This window comes from Podarcis muralis, chromosome 5, assembly GCF_964188315.1.
Source record: "Podarcis muralis chromosome 5, rPodMur119.hap1.1, whole genome shotgun sequence".
Taxonomy (NCBI): domain Eukaryota; kingdom Metazoa; phylum Chordata; class Lepidosauria; order Squamata; family Lacertidae; genus Podarcis; species Podarcis muralis.
The window spans coordinates 22,359,651-22,386,129 of NC_135659.1; the positions used below are offsets into that span (position 1 = coordinate 22,359,651).

Sequence of the window (26,479 nt, forward strand, 5' to 3'; positions counted from 1 at the left end):
AAGACTCTCTTTCAAAAAAGAAGAAGCAAGCAGAATAATTGATAATAACAGCAGCAGCAGCAATAATCCTCACCATTCGCCCGAGGAGTCTCCGAGCTGGCCATCGGCTGCGGTTGCAATTTATTTGTTTGGAATCGGAAAAAGGGCATTCGGACAAAGGGCCCTGGGGTGGGGTGGCGTAGGGTGGGGGAGAAGGAGAAAAAGAGGGCATTTCTTTCACATTCCTATGCAGCGGGAGGGGAAGCGGTGGCGGGGGGGATTTCGCCCCATAAACACAGCTGAGTTCGCTGCACCGCCTCCATCCTCCGTTGCTACGGTCTCCTAAAAAGAAAAGGAAGACCTATATATTACTAGATTTTTTAAACATACATCTATATATAATATATCTCTCTATATATTGAAGGTTGCCTTCTAGAAGGTGAATCATGTAAATCGATTTTTTGAAAATAAAATAAAATTAAGGCTCTGTGGGCCCGGGGTGTGGGGGGGAGGGAAGGAAAATGGGGGATGCCGCAGACGTCAAGGAAATGAGAAAGACGTTCATTGTCCCTGCCATCAAACCCTTTGATCATTACGACTTCAACAGAGCGAAAATCGCCTGTAATCTAGCGTGGCTGGTGGCCAAAGCCTTCGGGACAGGTAGGTTAGCATGTCTTCTTATCACCTCCCTTTTCCTCATCCGTCGTTCTTGACGGGGTTCTCTTTACTGGGGTGAATTATCCAGCCGTTGGGGGACTGTGCCAGGGAAGGGGATGGTGGTGGTATATATGACAAGTAACCTGGGTGTGTGTTGTGTTTTTGCTTGTGCAATATTTAATCTAATTTTGGGGGTGCTGCTATTGTTTTCATGAAATATAAATGGCAACTTGTATTTCTGTGAATTCTTAAAATGCAGATCTTGCAAGATGATGTGTGCAGGCAGTTCCCTCCTCCCCTTGTCATAAAATATACACCTTTTCCCATTTAGTAGCTGGCACAGAAAATGGGAGAAATGTATGGGCGTTGTTAGTTTTTGACATCTGAGGATAGCCTGAAGTCAATTGGGTCAGTGGGAGCTGAAGGTTCCCTCCTGAGAGGAGGGCATTTCATGACACTTGTCACCTTTCACAAGCCTATGAGGAATTCCCATTGCTTGATTGTATTGAAGTGAATTCTTTGAATACTCTCTAAAAGGTGAGAGACTTCCTGCTGCTTATCATCTAGGCCTTGTGGAAGGCTAGCTTTGTTATTTGGAATAGATTGCTTTCCGAATAAAGGATTTTAGGCAATATATATATATATATATATATATATATATATATATATATATTGCTATTAAATGGGTTGTTCTTAAATAGCATGCATTAATAACCAGTGATGATTTTTCCAAAAGAAAGGTGAAATAGCAATCCCATAATTTTGTCTGTAGAATAACAGGAAAAGGTTCCTCCTCCTCTTCCTTGCAATTCTGCAACTGTTGCATTTGAAGCCAGGGCATTGTTGCATATTGTACCAGGGCAAAAATATGTGGGGGTTTTGTGTGTGTTTTTTAAAAGCATGTCATCTGGAAACTGGCAGTGTGTGACATGACAAAAGGCCTTTGGGGTGCCTCAGGTGGTTACCCAGACATCACGGAAATGAACCAAACCATAGCAAGTCCTATCGTAGGCCATCAAATAAGTGTTTTGTTTTGTTTTGTTTTAGTTGTGGATGCTGCAGACTATCTTTCTCAGTGCTTTGCAAAACATATTTTTTCCCTACTCTCTAATTATCATGGGTTTGTGTAAGAAAATGCTGATTTATTGAAAATTTGTAGACAACTAACTATGGGAAGTTTCTGAAATGGTGTAACATTCTTCTTCCCCCACTCCTCTTAAGATTCAGTTCTGCAGGTACAATCATGAAAACATCTTAATTAACACATTGTGGTAATGTTGAAATCATTCTTGTCTGGTAAACAAGTGAAACGGCATTCCTGCATTTTCAGTTGCTAGTCACCAAGAGTACAGTATTCAAGTACAGAGAAGATGTGTGGATGAGACCTAAGGCTCATTCTGGGCAGTAAGTCCTGCTGAATTCACTGAGAGCATTTCCAAGCAGACATGCATATAGGATCAGGAATAATTAAAGAATAATTTATTTTCAACATGGGGATATGCAATTTGTTGTTATGGGTGGTGGTGGGGGGAACACAAGCAAGGCAATCTTTTATCTTTAACTCTGCTAAGGTGCTAGCTTATTGCATTGATCTAACTACAGCAACTGCCTGTGGAATAAGTATGGGACACCGAAGTATGTCAGATTGCAGGCAGTTGAAATTGGGATATGAGAGCCTGTTGTACGTCATCTTTCCTGGTGATATGACCCTTTCCCTCTGAACTGTGCTGCTTAGGTGTTTTGAAGTGCAGTAAGAACTGTACCAGCAGTTGGCACTTCCAGGAGGTTGGGGAAGCAGCTGACCATCATTATGTTCTCCAGCATTTGCCTTTTGCTGCTGCCAGCCTCCTCTAGAGTAAGAATATGGAAGATAGCTGTACGCTATTTAGCCTGGTAAGAGAACTCCTCCCTTCGAAACTCTTATTTAAGCCAGGCTTCTGGGAGTGCAGGAAGACCAGTACCAGAAACTTAATTGTCAATTAGCTCTTGTTCTGCTTTGTATTTATATACTTAAACCTATATTTTTTGTTTTTTAGTAATATTGGATTTATTCTATGCTTGTTAAATTGTTTATTTTGCCATTTTTAAATTTATTGACATGCTCTCTATTTCATATAATTATTATATGATGTTTGTTGTAAGCCACTTTGGGCACAGCTGATGCTGGAAAAGTGGCATATAAGTAATCTTAATCAATCAAATAGGTTCAAGTAAGCCTTCCACATTAACTTGAAGATGGAACAGAAAGTTGGGAATAAGACATACAGTATGAAAGAGTGAAATAATATCCTCTTTGTACCTAAGTAGAATGTTGAAGAACAGCGTACACAGCAAAGACAGTAAGAACATCCTTTATTTCAAATGGATTTTGTTACTCCTCTTCACAGAGAAAGCCATAATTTGCTTTATAGACATTTTTGCTTCCTGCTGAGAGTAACAATTATCAGTGTGTAAATGTGCTGTTTGTATAATGTCTGCCATTGTTTTGATTGTTTCAAGTGACTTTATTCAATTAATCCTTTCCTTGATCCTTGAATTGGAATGGTGAAGTGGTTTGTGTTTCAGTAGTACTGCATATGTTTGTTTTTGACCTATTCCATCAGTTGGGTAACCTGAAGACCCATTAACCTCCACTTTTTCTTAGGGATGGAAAAGTTCACTGGCTTATTTTTGATACCTAAAATGGGTTGTCTGCCTGTAAAGATGCACAGCTTACTTGATTCCCCTAGTGGGACACGAGGAACTTACACTGTGCCTTTGTTTAGATTTACTGGCTTTTAATGGTTTATTGTGCATAAGGAGCATGCTGCTGCGCACTTCCCAATCGCTCCCTCTTCACCCCTCCTCTGCTACATGTGGGAGAAGCAAACCAGGAAGCCACAAATAAGTTCAATTTTCTATTAATGTCCAAATACTGGATGTAAGACCTGCAGGTTTTATATGTATTCTTCTTAAAAGTTTTATTGGGCACATTAATCTATATATATTAAGGGTGCAGATTTAAATTAAGTATTGGCTTGTACCCTTTTTAAACTTTGTTGCTTTGTAAAAGCCATAACTGTTCGCCAGCCTTAAGTCATGGTTTGTTGTTGGCTTAGAAATCCTGGCTTCTTGTGAAGCAAGAAACTGTGATCCCGAGTTTGGATGTAATAGGAAGCCTGTCTTTATTGTAGTTTTCTGATTTGCTTCTCTTGCTTGCACTTATGAAAGAAGTGAAGTGGAAATGGCTGGGCCACGTGCACAAGTACATTATTTGTGCACAGTGAACCACAATAAGACAGCAACTCAGGCTGCTTATTGTGACGGGCGAACGTGGTTGCTCAGTCTGATCATTGGCTGCAACTGTATGCTCCAGCATCAGCCTGCGAACTCATATGCCACAAAAGATCCATTTGCCTTTCAGCCAGGGGTGGAGATGATGTCATCATGATGTCAGGTGACTGATACATGGGCTGTCAGACCCAACTGTCAGAGTTGACTTGCAGTGTGGGGAGAGGGGTCTTCTTTGCCATTGTGTTCTCCACAAATGAAGCAGGACCTGGTAGGATGGAACTCTGCTCACCAGCTAATTAGTGGATACTTCAGTTTTGCTCTCTGCAGGGGTCTGCTTCACCAGCAGTCAGCATGATTGAACTCATCCCCCCCCCATCAGCTGACATCACCCAGTTATGTCAGCTGAGTGACAGGGGAGAAATGGCATCATGAGCCAAAGGGAACCCCCCTGGCAGGCTAAGCGTAGCCCACAAGCCAGAGGTTCCTCTCCCTTTCTTTGAAGAGTGAATAGGCTATTTGTTTTTGAAAGTAGACATTGTACTCCAAGACTACAAATACAAAAGTAATGACAGTTTTATATATGAAGTGTGGTTTCATGAGTTGAATTGTAGCAGTCCTACAAAAATTAGTCTTTGGAGCTTATCTGTCTTGTCCAACATATTGACCCAGGAGTTAGCATTGCTTCTTACAGCTGCAGCCCATTTCTTATTTCACAATTCTAGGTTAATTGGCACTGACAACTTGAAAAAGCCTCACTTTATTAACCCTTTGAAAGGTTATTTATAGTAAAAAAAAGTTACATTTGTTCAACTACGTGTCTGATTGTATAAATTGCAATTAGACTTCACTAGCAACCCACAATCTAGTATTTTTTGAACACTGTCATTTCTGTAAAGCAAATAAAGTTTAGTTATTTTTTCGTTAGTTGATTATTTTGAATATCCCACTGAGGAAAAATGCAGTATTCATTCAGGGATCTTGTGGCTCTGATACATTTCAGTAGTACCTGTTGATTGCTGTAATTCAGCAGAGTAAGTTGGTTTACTGGCTCTGTCCCAACATAATGTTAGATTGGTTTTAATTGACAATCAATGGCTTTTTGCATAAACTAGAAGATTTTCTTGTCGGTTTTTAAAGAAATACTTGCATTACCGTGTGCTAGAAAAGGTTCTGAAGATGAGTTCCAGAGGTGTATTTTCAACCTGGCTCCTTCAAAATGAATGTGTGTCCGGTGTAAAGCACTTTAAGTTGGATGTGCACTGTTAGGGCCTGATAAATTACTTGCTTTGCCTTAACTTAGAACATCTTGGATCCAAGTCAAATACTCCTTTCACTTAAATGTAAATATCTACCCCCATGTTTGGTAGACACACTGCCATACATCCTTACAGCTTGGGGACATCACAACTTGCAATCTGCATTCAGCAAAGGTGTGGAATTCAAACTTTGTACCATCAAGAAACTTTTTTTCCACATTGATCTGCCTTTTATGTTGATGTATTGCACAGATTTATGTTGATGTATTGCACAGGTTCTGTGGTTCTCTTTTGTTTTTAATCTACTTTAAAATTATAATAAATAGTAATACTTATGATTAGAAATATATATAAGAAAAGTATCTGCATGTATCATAGGTTAATTATGAAATGCTAAATAAAATATCAATGCTATGAATATTTATAACAACCCAAGTAACCTTTTTTGTTATGTAACATGTGGAAGCAACTAGGGGTCAACTCTTGGATTAGATGAAGTGCCAACAAGCACCTAGCTTATTGCCCCATGCATTGCTTCTAGTAAAATTATACAATTTTATTAAGTGCCTAAAGAAGGCAAAGCTATGCACTACAGTAGAATTTGTTGCGGAGCATCCTGGTGTTTGGATGGATAGGATTCCTGGAAGAACACCTCAAGGCAAACAGTTAATGACAGAGTAAATGTATTTTGTTGGACACCTGTCATGGAGACAAATGCATGGTTGACAGGCAAATCTCACCACCTCATTCCAGCCTAACTGTAAACTTCACTACCTTATCACACTAAAAGCAACCGGTGTAGTAAATCATGTTTCCAGAACCATTTTGCATTCTATTTGCTCCTCTATAGGCAAAGGCCATGCCAATGTGAATGTTACTCATAGGGCCCAGATTGGCAGCGCTGTGATAGCTGCACAAGTATGTGTGTGATATTGGCCTATCTTGAGTGAGGCAGGACTTAACTTTGTCTTTTATTGAGATGCATCTCTTACCTTGTCATCATCATCTAACCATGTAGCACTAGTAGCAAGGTGACATGATGCTTGCAATTACTTTGCTCCTGTGCCACTTGAGCTTTAAGTTGTCCTTTCCTCAAAGCTAGAATTTGCCCCACAGCGAAAAGTATGCACCTCCTGATGTCATGTCTGATTTTGTTCCAAGAGGCTAGAAAAGTCATCACGCTTGTAAGCGCTTGGGTGGTCTTGTATCCTTTTTTTTTTTTAATAGGCTCCCTTTCAGCAGATTGGCTTTCTGCTTGTCACTTCAAATCAGGATTTTAATGTATCTTATTTAAAAATCATTCAGCACTACAAGTAATTGGGCGATAGTCTGGAAATGAATATCGTTATTGCTCTAAAACACAGTTGGGCAGATGACAGTTTTGGAGAATCTGCTTTGTTTTTGCTGTAACCTACGAATGGTACTAGGTGCAAAATCCATACACTTAAAATTCCACTCATCAGAACCATGAATTATTTCTGTGAGTTGTCCAGAAGTGGCCTATATAAATATATATGGCTGTGGAGACAATTGTAAACAGAGGGAAGTTAAATGCAGGAAGTACCGGTACGTGAACTATTTTGCCCACGACCATTCACAAATAATGTGTAAGTGATGGCACAAAAATCCTAATTAACGCATGCAGTGTGATAAAAAACGTTTAACCTAATTCAAGTCACAGTTGATAGAATTAAATTGTTTGATAAATTGCAGTTCAGCAGCTCTCCTTAGAAGTTCCACTGTTTGAGAAAGGCCACCTTAAGGTCAGTGGCAGTGTCTCTTGGGATGCTGTTTTCTGAATATTGCCATTTCTGTTGTGAGATTTGTATTTTATGTAGGGACTGGGCTGTTTGTCTCACTTGCCAGCAGATAGTAGCATGTAACAGTGGGAAATGGAGCAGATTAATAAATCATTGATATTGTCATTAACATTACAGTATTAGGATCTATAATAGCATTGCTGAGGAGATAGATTTGGGGAGAAAACTGGTGTTTGGCTATATTGCAGGGTCTGATGCTTGTGTTTGTGCCTCTTTTCTGTGGCCTATTGTTGCTGGTGGGTAGCTGTTTTAGGTTAGATGGGTGTCTGTAAGCAAGGACTGACCTACCACCCCAAGACCTGTAAAAGGGACGTTCCATTGTCTAGGATGGGTTGTACATCCTTGATGATGATTTGTACTTGTTTATCTGGGAGCTTTTTCTTCTACATCCGTCTTGTAGATTATTCCTGGATATCAATCTGACTTTGTGGATCTCTGGTGTGCCACTGCCTTTGCAGAAACTTGCCTGTTTCTGTTACATCGATTCAGCAACTATAGACTATCCTATAGCTTTATTCTTCTTTGTTCTATCGCTACCTTACCTCCCATCCTTCTGCAAGTTAACTATGTTGATGTTGCCCACTGGGGAATATCATAATAAAAAAGAGCTATGTACTTACAGTATTTGTGCACTTTAAGCACAAGCCAAAAAATAAATAAAAATATTTGTCCCTATGTGTACTTAGGGTGGTTCTGTTGTCTTCCCCCCTCCCTCTGGAATTCCTTGAGGGCTTTTCAAAGCTAAATATATATTTCATTTCCATATGAACCAGCAGTGGCAGTCTTGTCCTTGAACAACTGCCTGAGGTTAGTAGTCAGCTGAGTAAGGTAAATAAATTGAAACCCCACGCAAAACCAATTTCAACTGGAAAGGTGTGTGTCGCACTCAAGTAAGCAGCAGGTTTGCAGGCTGGAAAGGCTTCCTCCTGGGCTTCCTCCTGGATTTGTAGGTGTGCGTCTTCTCAGTTGTAGATGATAAAGCAGCTCTTCCTCTTTCTGGAAAAGATACCTCCCACATACCTCTTCTGTACCAGACTAGTATAAGGTGGTGTGATAGGGCTCCCTTTGCAAAAAGTAGCTGTGGTGATGGGAGCTGGAGGAGTCCAACAACATCTAGAGGGCCATATGTTTGAATGTTGAATGTGTAAGTGTATGTCTAGGGTCAATGGATAAAACAAACACCATTAGCTGTACTGCTGGATAAGTGTTTAATGGTTACTATATTTACATTTGTCTAAAAACCAATAAAAATTTGTTTGTTTTTTATTTAAAAAATCCAGGCAAAAAACCTGGACAACTAAGACCCCCCTTTTTTCCCTTTTGAAGGCTTGCTTCCATCTATAAATATCCTGGAAATTAATGCTTTACCTATTTGCTGAATGATTTGGATGGTTTGTAGTTATTCATCAGCTACAATTTTATTGTTTAAATTTTGTTTTTATTTTTAGCTGCCCTCTTCTTGGAGAACTTGTATAAATAGAGCTGTGGAATTTGTAGATTTATTTCTTTAAATAAAATGTGTTCCCCACCCCATTTCCCACCTTCTGACTGAAGCAGCCCATTCTGGCAAGAACTCATGAGTCTTCTGACCATGTGAGCTCTTTCCCCACCTATTTGCCTTCAATGCTTAGGACAAGGTTTCGCTCAGGACCACTTGCTCCCATATACAGTGTATACTCGGGTTACATACACTTCAGGTTACATATGCTTCAGATTACAGACTCCACTAACCCAGAAATAGTACCTCAGGTTAAGAACTTTGCTTCAGGATGAGAACAGAAATTGTGCTCCGGCGGTGCGGCAGCAGCAGGAGGCCCCATTAGCTAAAGTGGTGCTTCAGGTTAAGAACAGTTTCAGGTTAAGAACGGACCCCCGGAACAAATTAAGTACTTAACCACTGTAGTACCACTGTAGTAGATCTGCCATGGAATCAAGATAAATTGAGAGGCTTTGCTGTCATTGTCATCGTGGAACCTTGACTGAGTGAGCACAAGAAATTGGACCTTTTTGTGGTGGTGCAACCCTGGATACTCTCTTGATTGAACTTCATTAGGCTTCCTCTTGTGTTTCTTCCATCAAAACTCAGAGTCATATTTTGACAGGCTAGTAATATGCAACACTTAGTTTTATGGTTGCCAAGTTTAATGCCATTCAGATGGGCTGCATATAAATAAGAATAAAAATAATAAGTACAATTATTATTATTATTAGTCTTGCTGCTGTTAAGGTTTGTTGTTGTTTGTTATGGTGTTGGTTGTATTATGTCTGCTGTAGCTTTTAGAAATTGATTGTTGTATTTTTAGGATCAGATCGCACTGCTTTATGGTTCTGCTGAGTACTGCTTTGTGTATATTTAGTAGCATCAAAGGATTTTAATTATTGGTTAAATTGAGAAGCAAGGGATCTTTCTTAAACCTTCATTTTTCTTGCCAGTAACTTGGGGCAGAGATCTAGAGATCTGTATTGTATCTTGCACTTGGGAATGTTTTGTTCTATATAGAGCCAGAGGTTCAAGATAATCTCTGGGCACCAGTGCTTCAGGAGTGCCACTTACCGGTGAGGTAAGGACAGAACAGAGGTGGAGTTGCCTGCGTCTCATCTTAGTTGCCTGTGCCTAAAGAAATAAGCAGCAGAGCTGTCCAACTTTGCCTGCTTTGTGTAGTATAGGCTGCTCCCAGGGGAAACCTCTGCTTCTACCGCAGAATCTTCAGAGCGACATAAAACTGGGCTGTGTTTCTATAATCAAGACTTCAGCCTCTTTGTGGTAAATGCTTTCTGAAAGTGGAACATAAATTACTTCCTGATGCTATCTCTCCTCCATCTTAAAGTCATTCCTACTAACTTCAGTTGATAATCTTACCAACGTTATACTTATGGCAAGCCAGTATGTGCACAAATAGCTAGTTAAAACTGCTCATTAGCTTTACTGTCTGACTTCATAGCCCTTTGGGATAGCAGAGAAGCAAGCAGAACATTAATTTACCAAATTTAGTATCGGGTTCCTAGTTACGGGCTTATTGTAAACTTGAGGTGGGAGCCCCATGCTTCTTGTTCACAACTGCTGCTTGCTTGCTTGCTTTATTTATTTATTTATTTATGCTGCTCAAAGCTAAAACCCACGGTGCACATCCATGGTACTTATGCAAGTGGAAATAGGTTAGCTAGAATTCCTAAGTGTACACTGTTCATTTTCACGACCCAAGATGTCCTCTTTTTATCTGTATCTCCAGAAGCTGTTTGAGGCATGTCCACTGGAGCTTCAAATTATTTTCTTAATGCCAGATTGCAGTCTACTTCTGAAGTATCCCTCAGTTTAAAAAAATACGATACTGTAGAGCTAACAAAGGAAAGGAAAACTAAGTGATCAACTCAAAGCATCTTTTGTGCAATGAAAGTCTAAAAGATGTTGAGACGCTAGAAAGAAGAAAGCTGTGGGTGAGGGAGTGAATGAGAAGAGAGAGAAACATGTCTCTCCTAAAGGACCAGGACATGGTTGGTCATCTAATTAAACTGATAGGCAGGAGGTACAGGACAGACCAAAGGAAGCATTTCTCCATACCAAATCAATTTACCAGAGATCTGCAAATCTTCTATCCAGGTTTGCCAGGGTAAATGTCCCCACTCCTCCCTCTGGTGAGCGTGGTGAACCTCAACCCAGAAGCTGGAGAAGGAATGGGTTATCATCTCCAACGAAGCACTCTGTGCACTTGGAAATGCACCACAATAACCCCCAGCTCTCTTTTTCAGCTTGAAGCTGAGGAAAGGGTGGAGGTGTTTCACAGTAGTTTTCCTGTGTTTGGGATAAACTCAAAAGGCCTCAGAAGCACTGAAAATGTGGGAGTGATCCTTTATTTCCTTTGCAGCTCCAAGCTCAAGAGTAAGGCTGGAGTGTTGTTTTGTTGTGCTCCCCTAGTTCAGTGTGATTGTAGGAGTGATCTTCTTCCTGAACCATTAGGAAGAAGGCCGGGCCTTGTCTACTGCTAAGGTGCTGGGAATCCTTACAAAGTGCCAAAATGTTCCTCACAGTTTTCCCCAGCCTCTGCTTTTTACATGAGTGTGATAGATGAGTACACACAGCTGCAACATCACATCTAGTTATCCCTTAGGAGTGCTATCTGCTATAAGGATTTGGATTCACATGGTTTCTGAGCTGCAGCGGTTAGGTATTCACTCCATCAACTTATACTAAGATCAGAGCAGTCGTTATGCTTAACTCAACTGGACAGACTCAGCTATACAAACCTAATTCATAGCTCCAAATTTATGAATGAGCGACATAACATGAATGTGTGTTTTTTAAATTCAAAATTCATTGTTGAAAGAAAGCTACAGTAGGAATGTTTTTATGCCCAGTGCTCCTAGACAGTATGAAGCCTGCACTAGGAAGAAATGAAGGTCATTAAGTAATTTGGACAGTGTATTCTTCTGTATAAAGTATAAATTCTCATTTTTATTTTATTTTTTAAGATTACCCCAAAAAATAAGTTTCTTTTTAGTGCAAATCTGTAGTCACTTGTGATTTGGTTACCTTTGAACTTTTGTTAATCTATATGATGCATAAGACTCTCCCAAACTAACAGATTGCCAAGGACAGAATGTCATATTCCCACCATGGATATGGGAGACACATTTTCAGGAACTCTACAAGGTGGGATGGCGGGAGAGGCCAAATCACTCAAAACATAGCAAACCTCCCAAAGTGGGGCCCTGTAACAAGGACAGAGATTGAGAGCCTCGTAAAGAGGTAAAGGACCCCTGACCGTTAAGTCCAGTTGCAAACGACTGTGGTGTTGCGGTGCTCATCTCGCTTTACTGGCCGAGGGAGCCGGCGTTTGTCCACAGACACTTTTTCCGGCTCATGTGGCCAGCATGACTAAGCCACTTCTGGCAAAACCAGAGCAGTGCACAGAAACGCCGTTTACCTTCTTGCCGGAGCGGTACCTATTTATCTACTTGCACTTTGACGTGCTTTCAAACTACTAGGTTGGCAGGAGCTGGGACTGAGCAGCGGGAGCTCACCCCATCATGGGGATTTGAACCGCCGACCTTCTGATCGGCAAGCCCAAGGCTCAGTGGTTTAGACCACAGCGCCACCCAAGAGCCTGGTAGCTCAACTGAAAAAGGGGAAAAGCACAGGTCATTAAAAACAACCTGGATTTCTGGGCCCCTAGCCTAGCCTCACTTTACACATGTATTGATACTTATCAATGTATTCCCAAAGACTGGGGACTTTCAGTCATTGTCCCAATATACAAAAAAGGCAAGAAAGAGGATCCCGCAAACTGTAGACCAACCAATCTCCTTAACACAATAAGTAAACTGTATGTAAGACATCTACAACAGAAATTCCAAGATTGGCTGGAACTAGAAAGTATACTTGCAGAGAAGCCCGCTCAACTATCGACTAATGTTTTGTTCTTCAATGCCTAATAGAAAAGTACTCATCTAGTAGCACTGTCTCAGTCTGTGTGGCCTTAATTGACTTCAGAGCAGCCTTGGACTCTATATCCAGAATTAAGCTATGGGAGACCTCCACACTAGACAGACGCCTGCTATACTTAATAAACACACTACATGAAGAGACCTCGTTAAAAATACGATGTAACTCTCAGGGCCATCTATCTAATGCAATTGAAACCAAGAAAGGTATCAAGCTAGGGTGCATATTGGCCCCATTTTTATTCAATTTCTATATAAATGATATGGTACCCCTGTACCACAATATGAACTTCAACCCTCCGAAACTAGCAGGAAAGCATATCCCTGTGCTGCTTTACGCAGATGACACAGCAAACCTCTCCAGAATTCCTTTAGGCCTTAAAAGAAGCATGTAAACACTGGCAGCGTACTGCAAGGAGAGCAGACTAGAACTACATTATCAGAAAACCAAAATCATGGTTTGCAAAAGGCCCAAACTTTGTCCATGGTACATTGGAGCCTTGCTCCCTTAACTATTAAGAACCGTTTCCAAACGACACGGAAATGTTTAGTGATAAACATAATAACTCTAGGCTTCACCCTGCAGATCCTACTTGACATGGGGTATTGTGATAGGAATTTTATGGTCTTAGATATATGGTAATGTTCATAACCGCACATACATAGATCAACACAGGAAGGCCAACCTGGAACCATTTTGATTCCTAAACTGAGCAAATGTTTTCTCTGCAAGGTCAAACTGGAAAAGCCTCCCCCTTGTCTTTTCCTTCACAAATCCTGTCTTAAGAGTATGTCTCTTAATAGGGTGTGAGCCTGTGACATGGCCAGGAACTATTTATCACTACAAAAGAATGGCCAGGCTACCAAAGAAATCCAATCAAGTAACCTGCCAGACAGGAGATAAACAAGGACAAGAGAAAAACAACATTTAAAATTCTGTGATGTAGGTGGGATGTATCTGAGGGGTGATCTTAGGTTACACCCCTTCTGTGATGTATGCATAATGTTTCTGGGGGTGGTCTTGATCTAGAGGATGGGAATTTCAAAAGTCTTTATAAGCCATTGCACAGCATTTTTGTGGGTCCTCCTCCTTTCCTGCGAGTGAGGGGAGCACCCTGTTGCAACAGATCAATAAAGATCAAGCTTACTAGCTGCTTTGCTTCTCAATATTCTCTGGTTGGCCTCTGTTACTTTCTCCTACCAATAGGGAACCTATGTAAGGACTCTATATGGGCTCTTGGATACCCCATAAGGGAAAAGGGCATATTTTTATTTACAACAGTATGAACAAGCAAAAAACAAACAAACCATCAAACAGCACCTGGAAGATACCAAATGCCAAGCAGATCTAGCCAAGTACCCGAAATTTTTAATCAGTGAAACCAGAAGACACCTCCCAGATGCCATATATAACCAACCTTAAAATTCCAAAACAGTGAAGGGCTTTCACTCTGGTCCACTGCCAGGCCCTCCCTTCAGCCATTCAGGAAGGCTGCTTTAGGAAGACATCGTACAAGGAGAGAAAATGCCCATGTGGCTCTGGGCAACTAGAAACAACAGAGTATGTCTTTTTTCACTGCCAATACTTATACAGATATAGGTTCATCTTGCCTGTACTATATAAATTCCCAGGTCGCACAGAACAACTTTACACCTCCTTGCTACTTCAAGATGAAAACCCAGATGTTACATACTCAGTTGCTAGATTCTGCGCTGTCATGATGGCTATTCAGCGAAGGATGGTTTGCGCCACAAATGAGGCCCAAAATGCAAGACCTGTGGCTCCATCACGCTTCCTCCCTTATAGTCGCTTTTAACTGTTTGTCCCTGTTTCTATCTTTTTAAAGTATGTTTGATACAATCACCTTTTAATTGCTAGTTTTTATTCCTTACTTGTTTTAAGTCTTATGTGTTCATTTTATCCGTATGTTTTATCTTACGCTGTTCTGTGACCGAAATAAAGTTTGATACTCATATGATGCAAGTACAAATTCTTTTTATTACCTCAGAAGTATTAGTGAAAGTAAGCTGCTGTAGTATTAAGCCAATTAATTTTCGTATCTAATTTTTTTGGAAGCAGGGTGAATAGACATTATAGTTCATTAATACGTATTCTGAGCCAAATCTCTGTGAATTCAAGCAACTTAATCTACAGAAATGGGATTACTTTGGAATGCGTTCTGCAGAAGAGAAAATTAAATTCAGTGGGAGTCAGGAGTCCTTTTTTTAAAAAAAATAGCCGTATAAACAAGAGCACATGTTTAAAACCGCTTCAAAACCGCTTCTATTTGAAAGTATATTTTCAGTTCTTGTGAAGGAACAAAATGGTATGGTAAAGAGAATCACAGGATAATTTAGAAAATCTAATTAGTGTAGCAAGCCAGGGCAGGAAAGATGACACATACGTTAAAAAAAGGCTTTGACATTTTTGTTGATCTTCCTGCTTGTTGTTGGCTCTGTAACTCGCCAAGCTGTTTTTTCTCCCTATAAAGGAAGTAGCGGTTTTCTGATTTGATAGTAGAAGATAAGCAATCCATGTTCTTTCTTCAAAGCAATGTTTGTACAGTAAATCTCAACAAACTTCATTGGGGCTATGAATATTATTCTGAATCTCTTTTTAAAAACTTCAAAACTCGCATCTCCTTCAGTATGGTGATAAAGTGGCAAGTGAAAGTTATCCTTTTCATTTTAAGTTGAGTTGGTGTTAAAATCTGAAGAAAAACATAGAATCTTAGACGGGATCATGAGGGTCATCTAGCCCAACCCCCTTCAATGCAGGAATCTTTTTGCCCAACTCTGGACTCGGTGCCAAGGGCCTTCTGGCGGTTCCCTCGCTGCAAGAAGCCAAGTTGCAGGGAACCAAGTTGCAGGGAACCAACTTGTTTTCGGTGGTGGCACCTGCCCTGTGGAACGCCCTCCCTCCAGATGTCAAAGAGAAAAACAACTGCCAGACTTTTAGAAGACACCTGAAAGCAGCCCTGTTTAGGGAAGCTTTTAATGTTTAATAGACTATTGTATTTTAATATTCTGTTGGAAGCCACCCAGAGTGGCTGAGGAAACCCAGCCAGATGGGCGGGGTATACATAATATTATATTATTATTATTATTATTATTATTATTATTATTATTATTATTATTAATTTATTTAGCTCTGGTTTGCTTAAATAGCGAACTTCAAACAATGGGCTGTGAAGCTGGCTTGTTTCTACAACACAAAGTTAAGGTTAACCATGGTTCTTGGTTCAGGTGAAACAGTAAACTGTAGTTAATCAAAAACAGAAAGTTTCAGTTCACCTTTGTAGTCTTGCCAGGAAAGCATATGACTCCCAAGTCTCACTGGGGTTCCTTGTAAATCTAAACTGCATGTTTAGTTTTGAATCTGAATTCAGACAATGAATCTGCCTGAAAGAGAAGCTTAATTCTCAGATATGGCAGATGAGGAATAAAACCTGTATTAGGCTGTACCACATCAGACTGCAGTTTAGGGTTTACATGATTGAATGTTCCAGAATAAAAATAAAAACTATGGAATAGAAACATGAGCAAGTCAGTGAGAAGGCTTGACTGAAACCTAGGAGAAGTAGTCACCAATAACTGACTTTAACTAATCTGGTAGTATAGCTGTAATATTAGAGTAGGCAGAAACAACACCAGTGCAATTGTATTTTATTTTTATGTAAAGCCATGCAGTTTGGAAGGTAAAAATAGTCCTGTGTTCATTATCCTGTGTGCCAGAGTGGGTGGATGTGTGTATTTTTCAGTTTATTCTGACCTGCATTATCCTGAATGTTCGTGCCAGTGTATCTGGCAGCAGAGTAGGAACATGTTTTATGATGTTCCGGATTGGCACTTCGTAAGTGCCTCTTCTGCCGGCAAAGGAAATCTCAGCCATTCTCCTCGAATTACATTTCCCTACAATGCCTGCTGAGGAATAGCTAGGGTGCTTCTGACCCGGTTGCTGATGTTTCAAGGAAATGGTTGGCATGAGTAAGTGGATGGTGAAGAGGATTTCGGGTGCTGTGTCAGTCACATACTGTATATCATAAGGTAAAGGTAAAGGGACCCCTGACCATTAGGTCCAGTCATGACCGACTCTGGGGTTGCGGCGCTCATCTCGTTTTATTGGCCAAGGGAGCTGGCATACAGCTTCCAGGTCATGTGGCCAGCATGACTAAGCCGCTTCTGGTGAACCAGAGCAGCGCACGGAAACGCCGTTTACCTTCCTGCTGGAGCGGTACCTATTTATCTACTTGCACTTTGACGTGCTTTCGAACTGCTAGGTTGGCAGGAGCAGGGACCAAACAACAGGAGCTCACCCCGTTGTGGGGATTCGAACCACCGACCTTCTGATCGGCAATCCTAGGCTCTGTGGTTTAACCCACAGTGCCACCCGCATCCCACTGTATATCATACATGGGGTTAAAACCAATCTTTGAATCAGGAAATACTGGGTTCAAATTTCTTCTTGTACGATCTCACTGGGTGGCTTTAGGCAATTATGGTGGGATAATGCTGCCGTCCGCTGCAGGGCTTACTGTCATTCTTTGGGACACTTCATACTCACTAAAGCAGTATATGAATGCTTGTTGTTATTGGATTTGCGTCTTGACCATTCCTATAGTATAAAGAGATGACCTAAAGCCTCTTCCTGTTTAGGTAGAGATCTTTAATTTGTGCAGTGAATAATGATATATGGGTAGAGACAAATGTAGAACAAAGATGGTTGTTCTAATTTTACTCAAAGCTTGCGGCCAGGAGTTCATATAAAGACTAGGGCATTTTTTTTCAGCCAGAGCTCAGCTCCGGCCCCTCTCAGGTGGGTGCCATCGCCATTCTAAGAGAACAAGGGAGAAGTTCATGGTGAGCTACAGCACCTCTTTTTATAGAAAAGTTTGTTGTTTAGTCGTGTCCGACTCTTCGTGACCCCATGGACCAGAGCACGCCAGGCACTTCTGTCTTCCACTGCCTCCCGCAGTTTGGCCAAACTCATGCTGGTAGCTTCACGAACACTATCCAACCATCTTGTCCTCTGTAACACTGGGTAAAGACTCAACCATTAGGAGAATGACATTGTGTAACCTCCTACTTAAAGTGGGGTGAGACAAGAACTTCACTCCAAGTACAGCAAGTTCACAGTGAGCGTTGTAATACCACCTTGCGATTTTGCTGGCCAAATAAATAAATAAATAAGAATTCCTTTTAGACCCTGAGTACAAAGTGGGCAGGATGAGACTCTGAAGGCAGTTCTATTTCCTACAAGTAAGTTAATTGCCATGGTTCTGCCCTTGATTTTCAAGGTGAGCTAGTGAAGGAGGCAGATGTTTCTCAGTCCTCCACATCATTTTGGTTTCTGGGCTTGAATTCCATTAACTGACAAAAGATGTAGAACTTAGCTGCTGACTTCCTTTATTTTTTGGGGGGCACCCCTTAGCTTCAGTATTTGTACCCATAGATTCTAGATTCAGGTAGGTAGTCGTGTTGGTCTGATGCAGTTGAAATAAATGAAAAAATACAGTATCTGAAGAAGTGTGCATGCACACGAAAGCTTATACCCAGAACAAACTTAGTTGGTCTATAAGGTGCTACTGGACAATTTTTAATTTTTAAAATTTATTTGTCCCCATAGAATGAGTGCTGTACAGCAGCCGTGAACATGATATGGAAGCTCATGTTTTTGGGACTTAAATAGTCTTGCAGACAGAATTGCATTAAAAATCTCAACCCAGCACACTCTAATAAACCTCTTTGATCAACGCTAAACCAGTCTTGTGTTTTCGACACCCTCTTCTTTCTGCTACCTCCCTCCAATGGTCAATTCACTTTATAGCATTTAGTTTATGCAAGTGCTCTGAAGGTTGCATTATTTTGCAGAGTTCCCAGCAGCTGCATGGACACGTCATGTCAAAGTAGTTTAGCTTCCCTATATGCCCTTTGAATATTTCGGGATTTTCTATTAATTGAATCTGCAACTGCCAAGTATCAAAACCAACCTCACCTGCAGTTTTGGGTAGATCTCTCCAAAAACATTTCAATCAATAAGAAGCATAGTTGTTGTTAGCTTGTTCATTACATGTTCTACAGCCATTTTTTGGTACTATTTTGGTTACTGGCACAGATATAGTGGTTGAAGGAAGAAAATATTCTTTATTGGCAGGATTGGACATTGACATACTGTCTAAATGGGCCCACATGTTTGTTTGTTTGTTTGTTTGTTTGTTTGTTTGCTCGTTTTTTTTAAAAAAATTTTTATTAAAGATTTTCTTTGTTTACAAAAGTACATGCATTATCTCTTTTCTTAGGTTGTAAAGTCTTTTCCATATATCGGTTACATATGATGTGAGACATTGGTGTTGTATACAGAATAAGGTTGGGGAAGAAGAAAAGAGGGGGGGAGTGGTTAACTTATATTTTTATATTTAGTGTGTATTGGGGTTTTTATGTCAGTGTCATTTGGGTAGGTTCTCTTTCCGTTTGTTTACTGTATTTCCTTGGTAGTGAGAGAGGTTGGGTGGGGGGCCCGGGCATGGTTGGTTGTGTTTAGTTGGCTGCAGTGAGATTTGTTTGCGTGGTGGGCAGAATTGTTGGGTCAAGTTAATCAGATTATTTTGCATACTGTCAGTGGGTTTTTGTTGTTGTCTTGTTGGGCTGTGTATGTAATAAAAGGGAGCCATATTGGGGTGAAGGTATCCTCTTCTATTTGATGGCGCCCACATGTTGTTTAAGGAATGTTCTAATTTCATGTCAGGCACGTTTGACAAAAGCTGGCTCATCCTAATGCAATGATGTTGATCCTAGTTATACTGTTCACAAAATTCAGCTTATTATTTATTGTATAATTTTAATTTCTACAAATGAACAAAATTAATAGGGTTGCCCAGAAATTTGCTGCAAACCCCAAAGTTAGCGGATTCAGCCTGATGCCATCTTGTTTCCACAAATGTGCAATAATAGATAAAGATGGTATTAATAAACTGGCACAGGTTGGAAGTTTTTCACATTTTAAGAAATGCTCGGTTGAGCATGAGACTCTTAATTTCAAGGTCGTGGGTTTGAGCCCCACATGGGGCAAACATTCCTGCATCACAGGGGGTTGAACTAGATGACCCTTGTGGTCCCTTCCAGCTCTACAGTTCTATGATTCTATGTTGTGTGCCAGGGAGGAAGCACAAAACCAAACCCCACAATATATAAACAATAAATAATTGCTTTAGGCTGCGGTTAAAAACTTAAAAGGGTTCCCCCCATATGTTGTGCAACTCATTCAGTACTTGTCGGTTCCTTATTAGCTTTGCTCCATCAAGTAGGATGGTGTCCCTGAGGAGCAGACTGAACAGTGTGGGAAAGTAGTAATCTGAATACCTCACATTAAAAACAACAACTAATTGACAACCTTATTCAGCTGCTTTGGAGATCGGGGAAGTGCATCCTTGTAAATCAGCCACTTAATATTAGTAGCTTCCACACTTTTTTCACTAGCTTGCTGGATGTGGCAGAGGAGGAACAGAGAGCTGCTGTGTGCAGAGGAAGCAGCTCCCCTTCTTTAGCAAACTGTCTTTGCTGGGCGCTGAGGAGGGATGGAGTATGCAGTAGAATTCTGTGCGTTGTGACTACCAGGCTAGTGGTAAAATACAAGGGTGGGGAAGTGGCACCAGAGGAGGATATGAACACTTTCCCCCATTCCAAATGCCTGGTTGAAATTTCCCCACTGAGCTAGGGACAGCTTCTGGGGCTATTTCTGTTGGGGAAATGGTGCAGCTGGAAGGGCTTTTTAAACACCCCCAGTCCTACTACCACCTGCTCCTTCTTCAAAGCACCTGCCTGCTAACAAACCTTAAGGATGGGATCTCAATCATGGATTTCTGACATCCTGTGTAGTTTGACCTGAGGATGGCGTAAGCCAATTGAAAGGTTTGCAGTTGCATACCAAAACATTGATTTGACCCATTGCAGCTCTGCAGGAGCTAATGTGCATAATTAAAGTTGGCATTATTTACCCCTCTTACCCCCAGGTTAGGCTTTGGGAAGTTCAGGGTGGGGAGTGAAAGGCATTCTTGTGATGTGAGTGTTTCGCTTCCTAAAAAATGATAAAATGTAGGAATTTTGCACTTCCTACTATAATAATTCAAATAATTACAAATAATGTAATTCAAAGGCTTTCCCCTCTTCTTTTGTAGAAAATGTACCAGAGGATCTTCGAGAACCATTTTATACGGATCAGTATGACCAGGAACATATTAAACCTCCTGTTGTTAAATCGCTGCTATCTGCTGAATTCTACTGTCGTGCTGGGAGTCTTATTCTCAAGAGTGATGCTGCCAAACCGCTCCTGGGCCATGATGCAGTTATCCAAGCCTTGGCACAAAAAGGCCTCTATGTCACTGACCAAGAGAAGCTAGTAACGGAGAGAGACTTGCACAAGAAACCCATTCAGATGGTGAGTTCTGGCATTAGAGTTTTGGCATTAGTCATATACCTGGCTGTTAGCAGCATTTCTGTTTGGGTTTGAAGTTTGTAATGAATTAGCTTTTAAAAACGTTCCATAAATTGAAGTCACATCTTACTTTACAAGTAAATAGACCTATTTCTTCAGTGTTTCTCTCACTTTTTCACAATATTCAGATTCAGGAATTCTGGAAATTCAGAAAGTTGTTTTTTGGGTACCAGGGCAGACAACATGGCACCCTCCAGATGGTGCTGGTCTGCAGCTCCCATCATTCCTGAATATTGGCTGTACCAACTGGTGCTGATGGGCGTTGTCGTTCACAACATCTGCAGGGCCCCATATTGGCTCTGGATAGTAAGAACATTTGACTTTTATATTCCATTCTACCCACCTAAGTTATGCTTGGAACATACACATTGAAATCAGTGGGCATAAGTTCATCATTACTAACTGTGGGTCTGCTCAGAGTTTGACTTACTTGAATACAACCCATTGTCTTTTATTTGAATAAAAGTATACTTTGCCTAGTTATATAGAGTCTTAGATTTAGATTAAAAATCACAAGCACGTGAATTATTATTTTTTAACATAGTATGTAGCATAATTTACTAGGGCATCAGTTCAGAAGGCCAGAAAGCAGCGAAACATAGAATCTAGGGTGCACTTTGTTTCCATAGGACAGTGGTAGCCAGTGTGATGTCATTCAGATGTCATGGACTACAATGTCTGTCAACCTCGGCCTGCATAGTCAGGGATGATGGGTTTTGTAGTCCATAACATCTGGAGGGTATCCTACTGTAGGATAACATCTACACCCAGCAAGCCTGGCACAGAACCCAGACTGAACAGAGTTCATTGCCAGAATTCTTTGTAACACATAACAGTTTTGTCGCCAACGTGCAGGGGTTGCTTGGCAAGATGAATCACTGTGGAAAGAGTTCCCCAAGGGTGTGAAGTCTCGGAAAAACACTGGCTTGAAGTAATAAAAGGAAATATTTATGACTAATAAAAAACAATTCACAGTTTAAAATGGAAGACCGGAATAAAACCACAACCACAAATTTATATTTATTTTTATTATGAATGTACAGAACTGCAAGCATAAACATAAAAGCACACGCATGTGTTCAGTGGGTCATACATATACTAATACATACATAAAGCATAGTCAGCCATTCAGGCAGTAAAATGACCATTCACAAATTTCACTTCCAAGGGTTTAATCCAATTGAATTCTTCCAAAATGTGGGTGGTCTGGGAGAAAGGGGAGCAAATTGCAGAAACTTGAGAATATAAGGAACCATACAACTTAGAAAACCTGTTTCCCAGTACCTATTTATACTTTCCTAGTTTTAAGATACTTGGCAATATGAACGAAACACTTTCCCTGTAAATCCCATAGCATTCCCTACTGCCACCCTCATTGCACAATTAAGGCAGCCTCTTTAAGATACATTTGAAATACTTTATGAAACCCTGTATTTCCCTACCTACAGCACAACTTCTAACAGTATACATCTGTAAAACAAATTCTTATTAAGTGATCCACAAGTTAGTATAAACCTTTGAAACTTGTCTTTGGTTTTCCGGAGAATTTGTAAACGTTCTTACTAAGTGATACATCTACTGTACTGCCATTCTCTTCTGTCTTTATGTGGTCAGGTTATAAGTGAAAGCTGATGAATTGCTTCCAGGTTGTTGTCCTGTGGATTCATTGAAGTAGCTGTTGACTGAATTATCCCTGTACTTGACACATATGCCTACTAATTCCATTCTAAGCCCAGTGATCTGGGGTAATTTAATTAATTAAAATATTTATTGAGTTTTATTAATAATGATTATTTTCTATCATACATCAAGAGGTTGAATGTATCCTAGAATGTCCATTCTTCTGCTGCATACACTATGGATTCCATGGTGCGCCTGCTTTGGTTTTGATGAACTTGTCTGGCATTCTCCTGTGTCCAATGGGGTTTCTTGTAGGGTGGAGGAAAATCAGCGTGAGTTGTAGGCTTCCTTCTTTGGTGTGTCTGAAGCAAAACAAGGATTGCTGGATACTTAGGTTATGGGAAGTGCCTGAGGCTTGTTTCCCGACTAACCTCTTTCCCTCAAGTGAGAACAAGAGTAAAATAACAAGGCAGGAATTCAAAGCGGACAGGAAAGGAGGTCTGGGGGTGGAGAAAACTTTGCATGAATGACATCCATTTCATATGTCATCTTGACACTAGTGTGTACTAGTGACCTTTTGGCTTTTTCTGTGCTAATCATGATGTTTGGACAACTGCTACCAACACTTTGCACGTGGGAATTTTTGCCTCTTTGTTCAGATCCTTTAATTCAAGAACTCTGTTGACAGCAGCAGGCTGCAAGCTGTTATCAGGCCTGTGTGTTCCACAAAATTAGGCACAGAACCTGAAATGCCAGAGTAAATCAAGCAAATTAAATGTTGTTTGCATGTATTCATTCACCGAGTATAGTGCTGGTGCTTGGATGCAAGTTGTCAGAATACTTTTGTTGTTGTTGTTAAGATTGTTAGAGGAACAGGAAATAATTTCAGGAAAGGAGCAACAGTCTTGGTATGCCTTCCCCAACTTGGTGCCCTCTAGACGTTTTGGAGCACAACTCTTATCAGCCTTACCAGCATCAGTTATCAGGAATGATGAGTGTTGTCCAAAATATCTGGAAGGCACCAGGTTGGGGAAGCCAGAACCTTGCAGTGGACTTAGGTGGCCAGTAAAGACAGGCAATACTAGATTCTTAAAGTGGATGGGGAAATTATTTTTCTTGAAAGAGCAGGATTTCCTTTCCCCCATTCCTAATATTGGAAGTGTTGCTGAAATGGTACGGGACTTCTAGTGTTTTGTTTTGTTTTAGCTTTGGTATCTATGCAGGAGTAAAGCAGTGTGTGAGGTGGAGAAAGAGATCCATATTAAATGCTTAAGGGCTACTATATTTACCAACCAGGATGAAGCATTGCTTTTTTTAGTTGTACACTAAATTTTTTCTAATCTGGATTTTGCTAATCTATTCTGTGCACAGAAACTTGGCAGCTGCTCTCTGTGTCTCAAGCAAGGTTTATGTCATAATGGTTAAGTACTCTTCTGGGGTTTTAAACAGCTTTGCCTTGGGAAGAGAGAGGTCAGAAACATGGGACTTACTCCCCACTGTCCTAGCTTGCTATCAATACTGCAAATTTAAGTCGTGCAGATACCAGGGATTGAGCCGCTTTCACTATCCATGCCCCCTGAAAATACCCGGGAGGAAATTCCATTAAGGTGGGCATAGCCACTGAGATGCCCTGTCTTGTGTTACTGGCCTCCTAGGACTTTCTACAAATGGAACAAAAAGCAGGCATCATTCCCTGCTGATTTAATGCACAGCTTACAGTGTTTCTCAACCTGTGGGTCCCCAGATGTTGTTGGACTACAACTCCCATCATGCCTAGCCAGCATGACCAGTGGTCAGGGATGATGGGAGTTGTAGTCCAACAACATCTGGGGACCCACAGCTTGAGAACCACTGAAGGAGGCACTGCTTAAACACTTAGAGCTAATGTGGTGTTGCGGTTAGTGTTTGACTGGGACCTGGAGACCAATGTTCAGATTGCTGGTTGGCCATGAAGCTCACTGGGTTAGACTGTCAGGCAGGGACTGGCCGAGCAACCTTGAGCCAGTCACTGCTTCTCAGCCTAGCCTACCTCACAGGGTTGTTGCCAGGATAAAATGGGGAGGGGGAGCACTATGTATGCCGCCTCGAGTTCCTTCAAGGAACAGTGCGATAATAATGTAATTAATAGTAAAGTACTTGGATCCTGGGTCATTAGGGCTTTACATGCTAACAGCAAAACCTTGATTCAATTCAACCAGTCTCTCTGCATGTGCTCTTTTTTCACTGGATGAAGAAAGAGTATTGTATTATCAGACAAATCTTGTTTATATTTTGTTTTGGGGATCAACACCTATTTTTTTTTAAAAATTAAGCCTATCTGAGGTGTACAATAAAGCACTTCATAGTACCTATCTCAGAAATGGCTAGCAGTTAATGCTTTTATTAACTGGGATCAATTAATAAGTCAATGAATAAAAAAGCCTACTTTCTTATATGGCTGTTCTTTAGCTCTGTGTCTTTCACTTAACCTTGTGTGTCTGCTTGCAATTATGGGTAGCAGGAGGTGGTGGCTGTAAAAATGGTTAATTATTATTCAGCACTATGCAGCCTGTATTATTCACTAATCAGAAAGAGTGCATCCTCGTGCTGGGGACTAGACCAAAACACAAATGCAGATCCTTTCCCTGAACCTTTTTCAATGCATTTTAATCAGCTCTATTTTTAAAGCAGATGTATATATATATATTGGTGTCCCATCTATTATAATGTGTACAAAACCTTAAATTTGTGAAACGTATTTTGCCAGATTAAATTATTCATTCCTTCAGCCTATTCAGCAGTAAGATCCCTTTATCTCAAACTGAGTTTAGTACGATCATATTGAGGAAATGATCAGTGTGCACTAATACACTGCTCATTCATAATAAGCCATTTACACATATTCAGTGTAGTAAGAAATTACCGTTATTGATGAATGTGTAGTTTAAACTTTGGTAAAATACCATGCTATAATACTGTTGTGACATTCGACTCTTAATTTGTGTTTAGGTAAGCATTCACATTTTCGATAGAAAAGGTGGCATTCTGCTGGTAGTGTATCCTGAAATACAGGATTGTTATTATTTTAATTGGGAGGAGGCATGCTGAGGTTAGACGCTCACTAGGTGGCCTTCGAGCAAATCATTTATCTTTGCCAACATACTTTAGAGCAGGGTTTCCCAAACTTGGGTCCCCAGCTGTTTTTGGAATACAATTCACATCTTCCCTGACCACTAGTCAGGGATCATGGGAGTTGTAGCCCAAAATCAACTGGAGACCCAGGTTTGGGAAACACTGCTTTAAATCAATCTTATGAAGGTACGGGGTGATATCCAGCAAAGTCATACAATTAGACCCATGAAATCACTGGACCAAAAAGTAAGTATAGGGGTGTGCTTTCATGTGGCATAGCCATGTGCTAACTAAGGTTACACATGGAAAACTGCTTACTGGACTGGCTTCTTTCTAACCTTTTAAAAGGTTGACAATGGTGTTTCTGGGTGGTAGTTTCAGTTTCCACCGGTTAGTAAATGGCTAACTGCATGCCGCCGATTATAAAGAGATATTAATATAAATGCTTACATTAGAGATGTGACTGATCCAGATCCACACACCTGCAGAAGTTGCCCATATTCATGGGAAAGAATAGAATATGCGTCCTTCTAAACAGCAAGGAAACATACGAGTGAAAACTTGACCCTACATGTATAGTTCCATCACCAAGAGGTGATTCAGAACCCCACTTCTTTTCAGAGACAGAAATGTATGGACTGCATGAGTGTTGTTCATTGTGTATGCCACATATTTTCTCCTGGAAGAAGAGGAATGCCCTAGAAAGAAGCAGTTGCACTGACTGTTGCACAGAGTGCATGCTGTACTCTCTAAGTGCGTTGGTACTCAACGCTCATTTTTCAGCATGATGGGTGTTGCATCTTTATGGATACTATCTTCCACATCAAGAGAGG

At 40.6% G+C, this 26,479-nt stretch overlaps 1 protein-coding gene across 3 annotated transcripts in view; it reads left to right on the forward strand.

Annotated features, from left to right (window-relative positions):
- Positions 1 to 210: 210 nt before the first annotated feature.
- The window catches only part of CAMSAP2 (calmodulin regulated spectrin associated protein family member 2), a 77,283-nt gene continuing 51,014 nt past the window's right edge, over positions 211 to 26,479 (forward strand). For 2 of the 3 annotated variants that reach the window (XM_028732573.2, XM_028732574.2), the window contains exons 1-2: positions 211 to 639; positions 20,599 to 20,858. In XM_028732573.2, coding sequence (XP_028588406.2) covers positions 501 to 639; positions 20,599 to 20,858 — 399 coding nt within the window. In that variant the 5' untranslated portion in view covers positions 211 to 500. The remainder of the gene's footprint in view (positions 640 to 20,598; positions 20,859 to 26,479) is intronic. The other variant, XM_028732575.2, reaches the window with a different exon arrangement.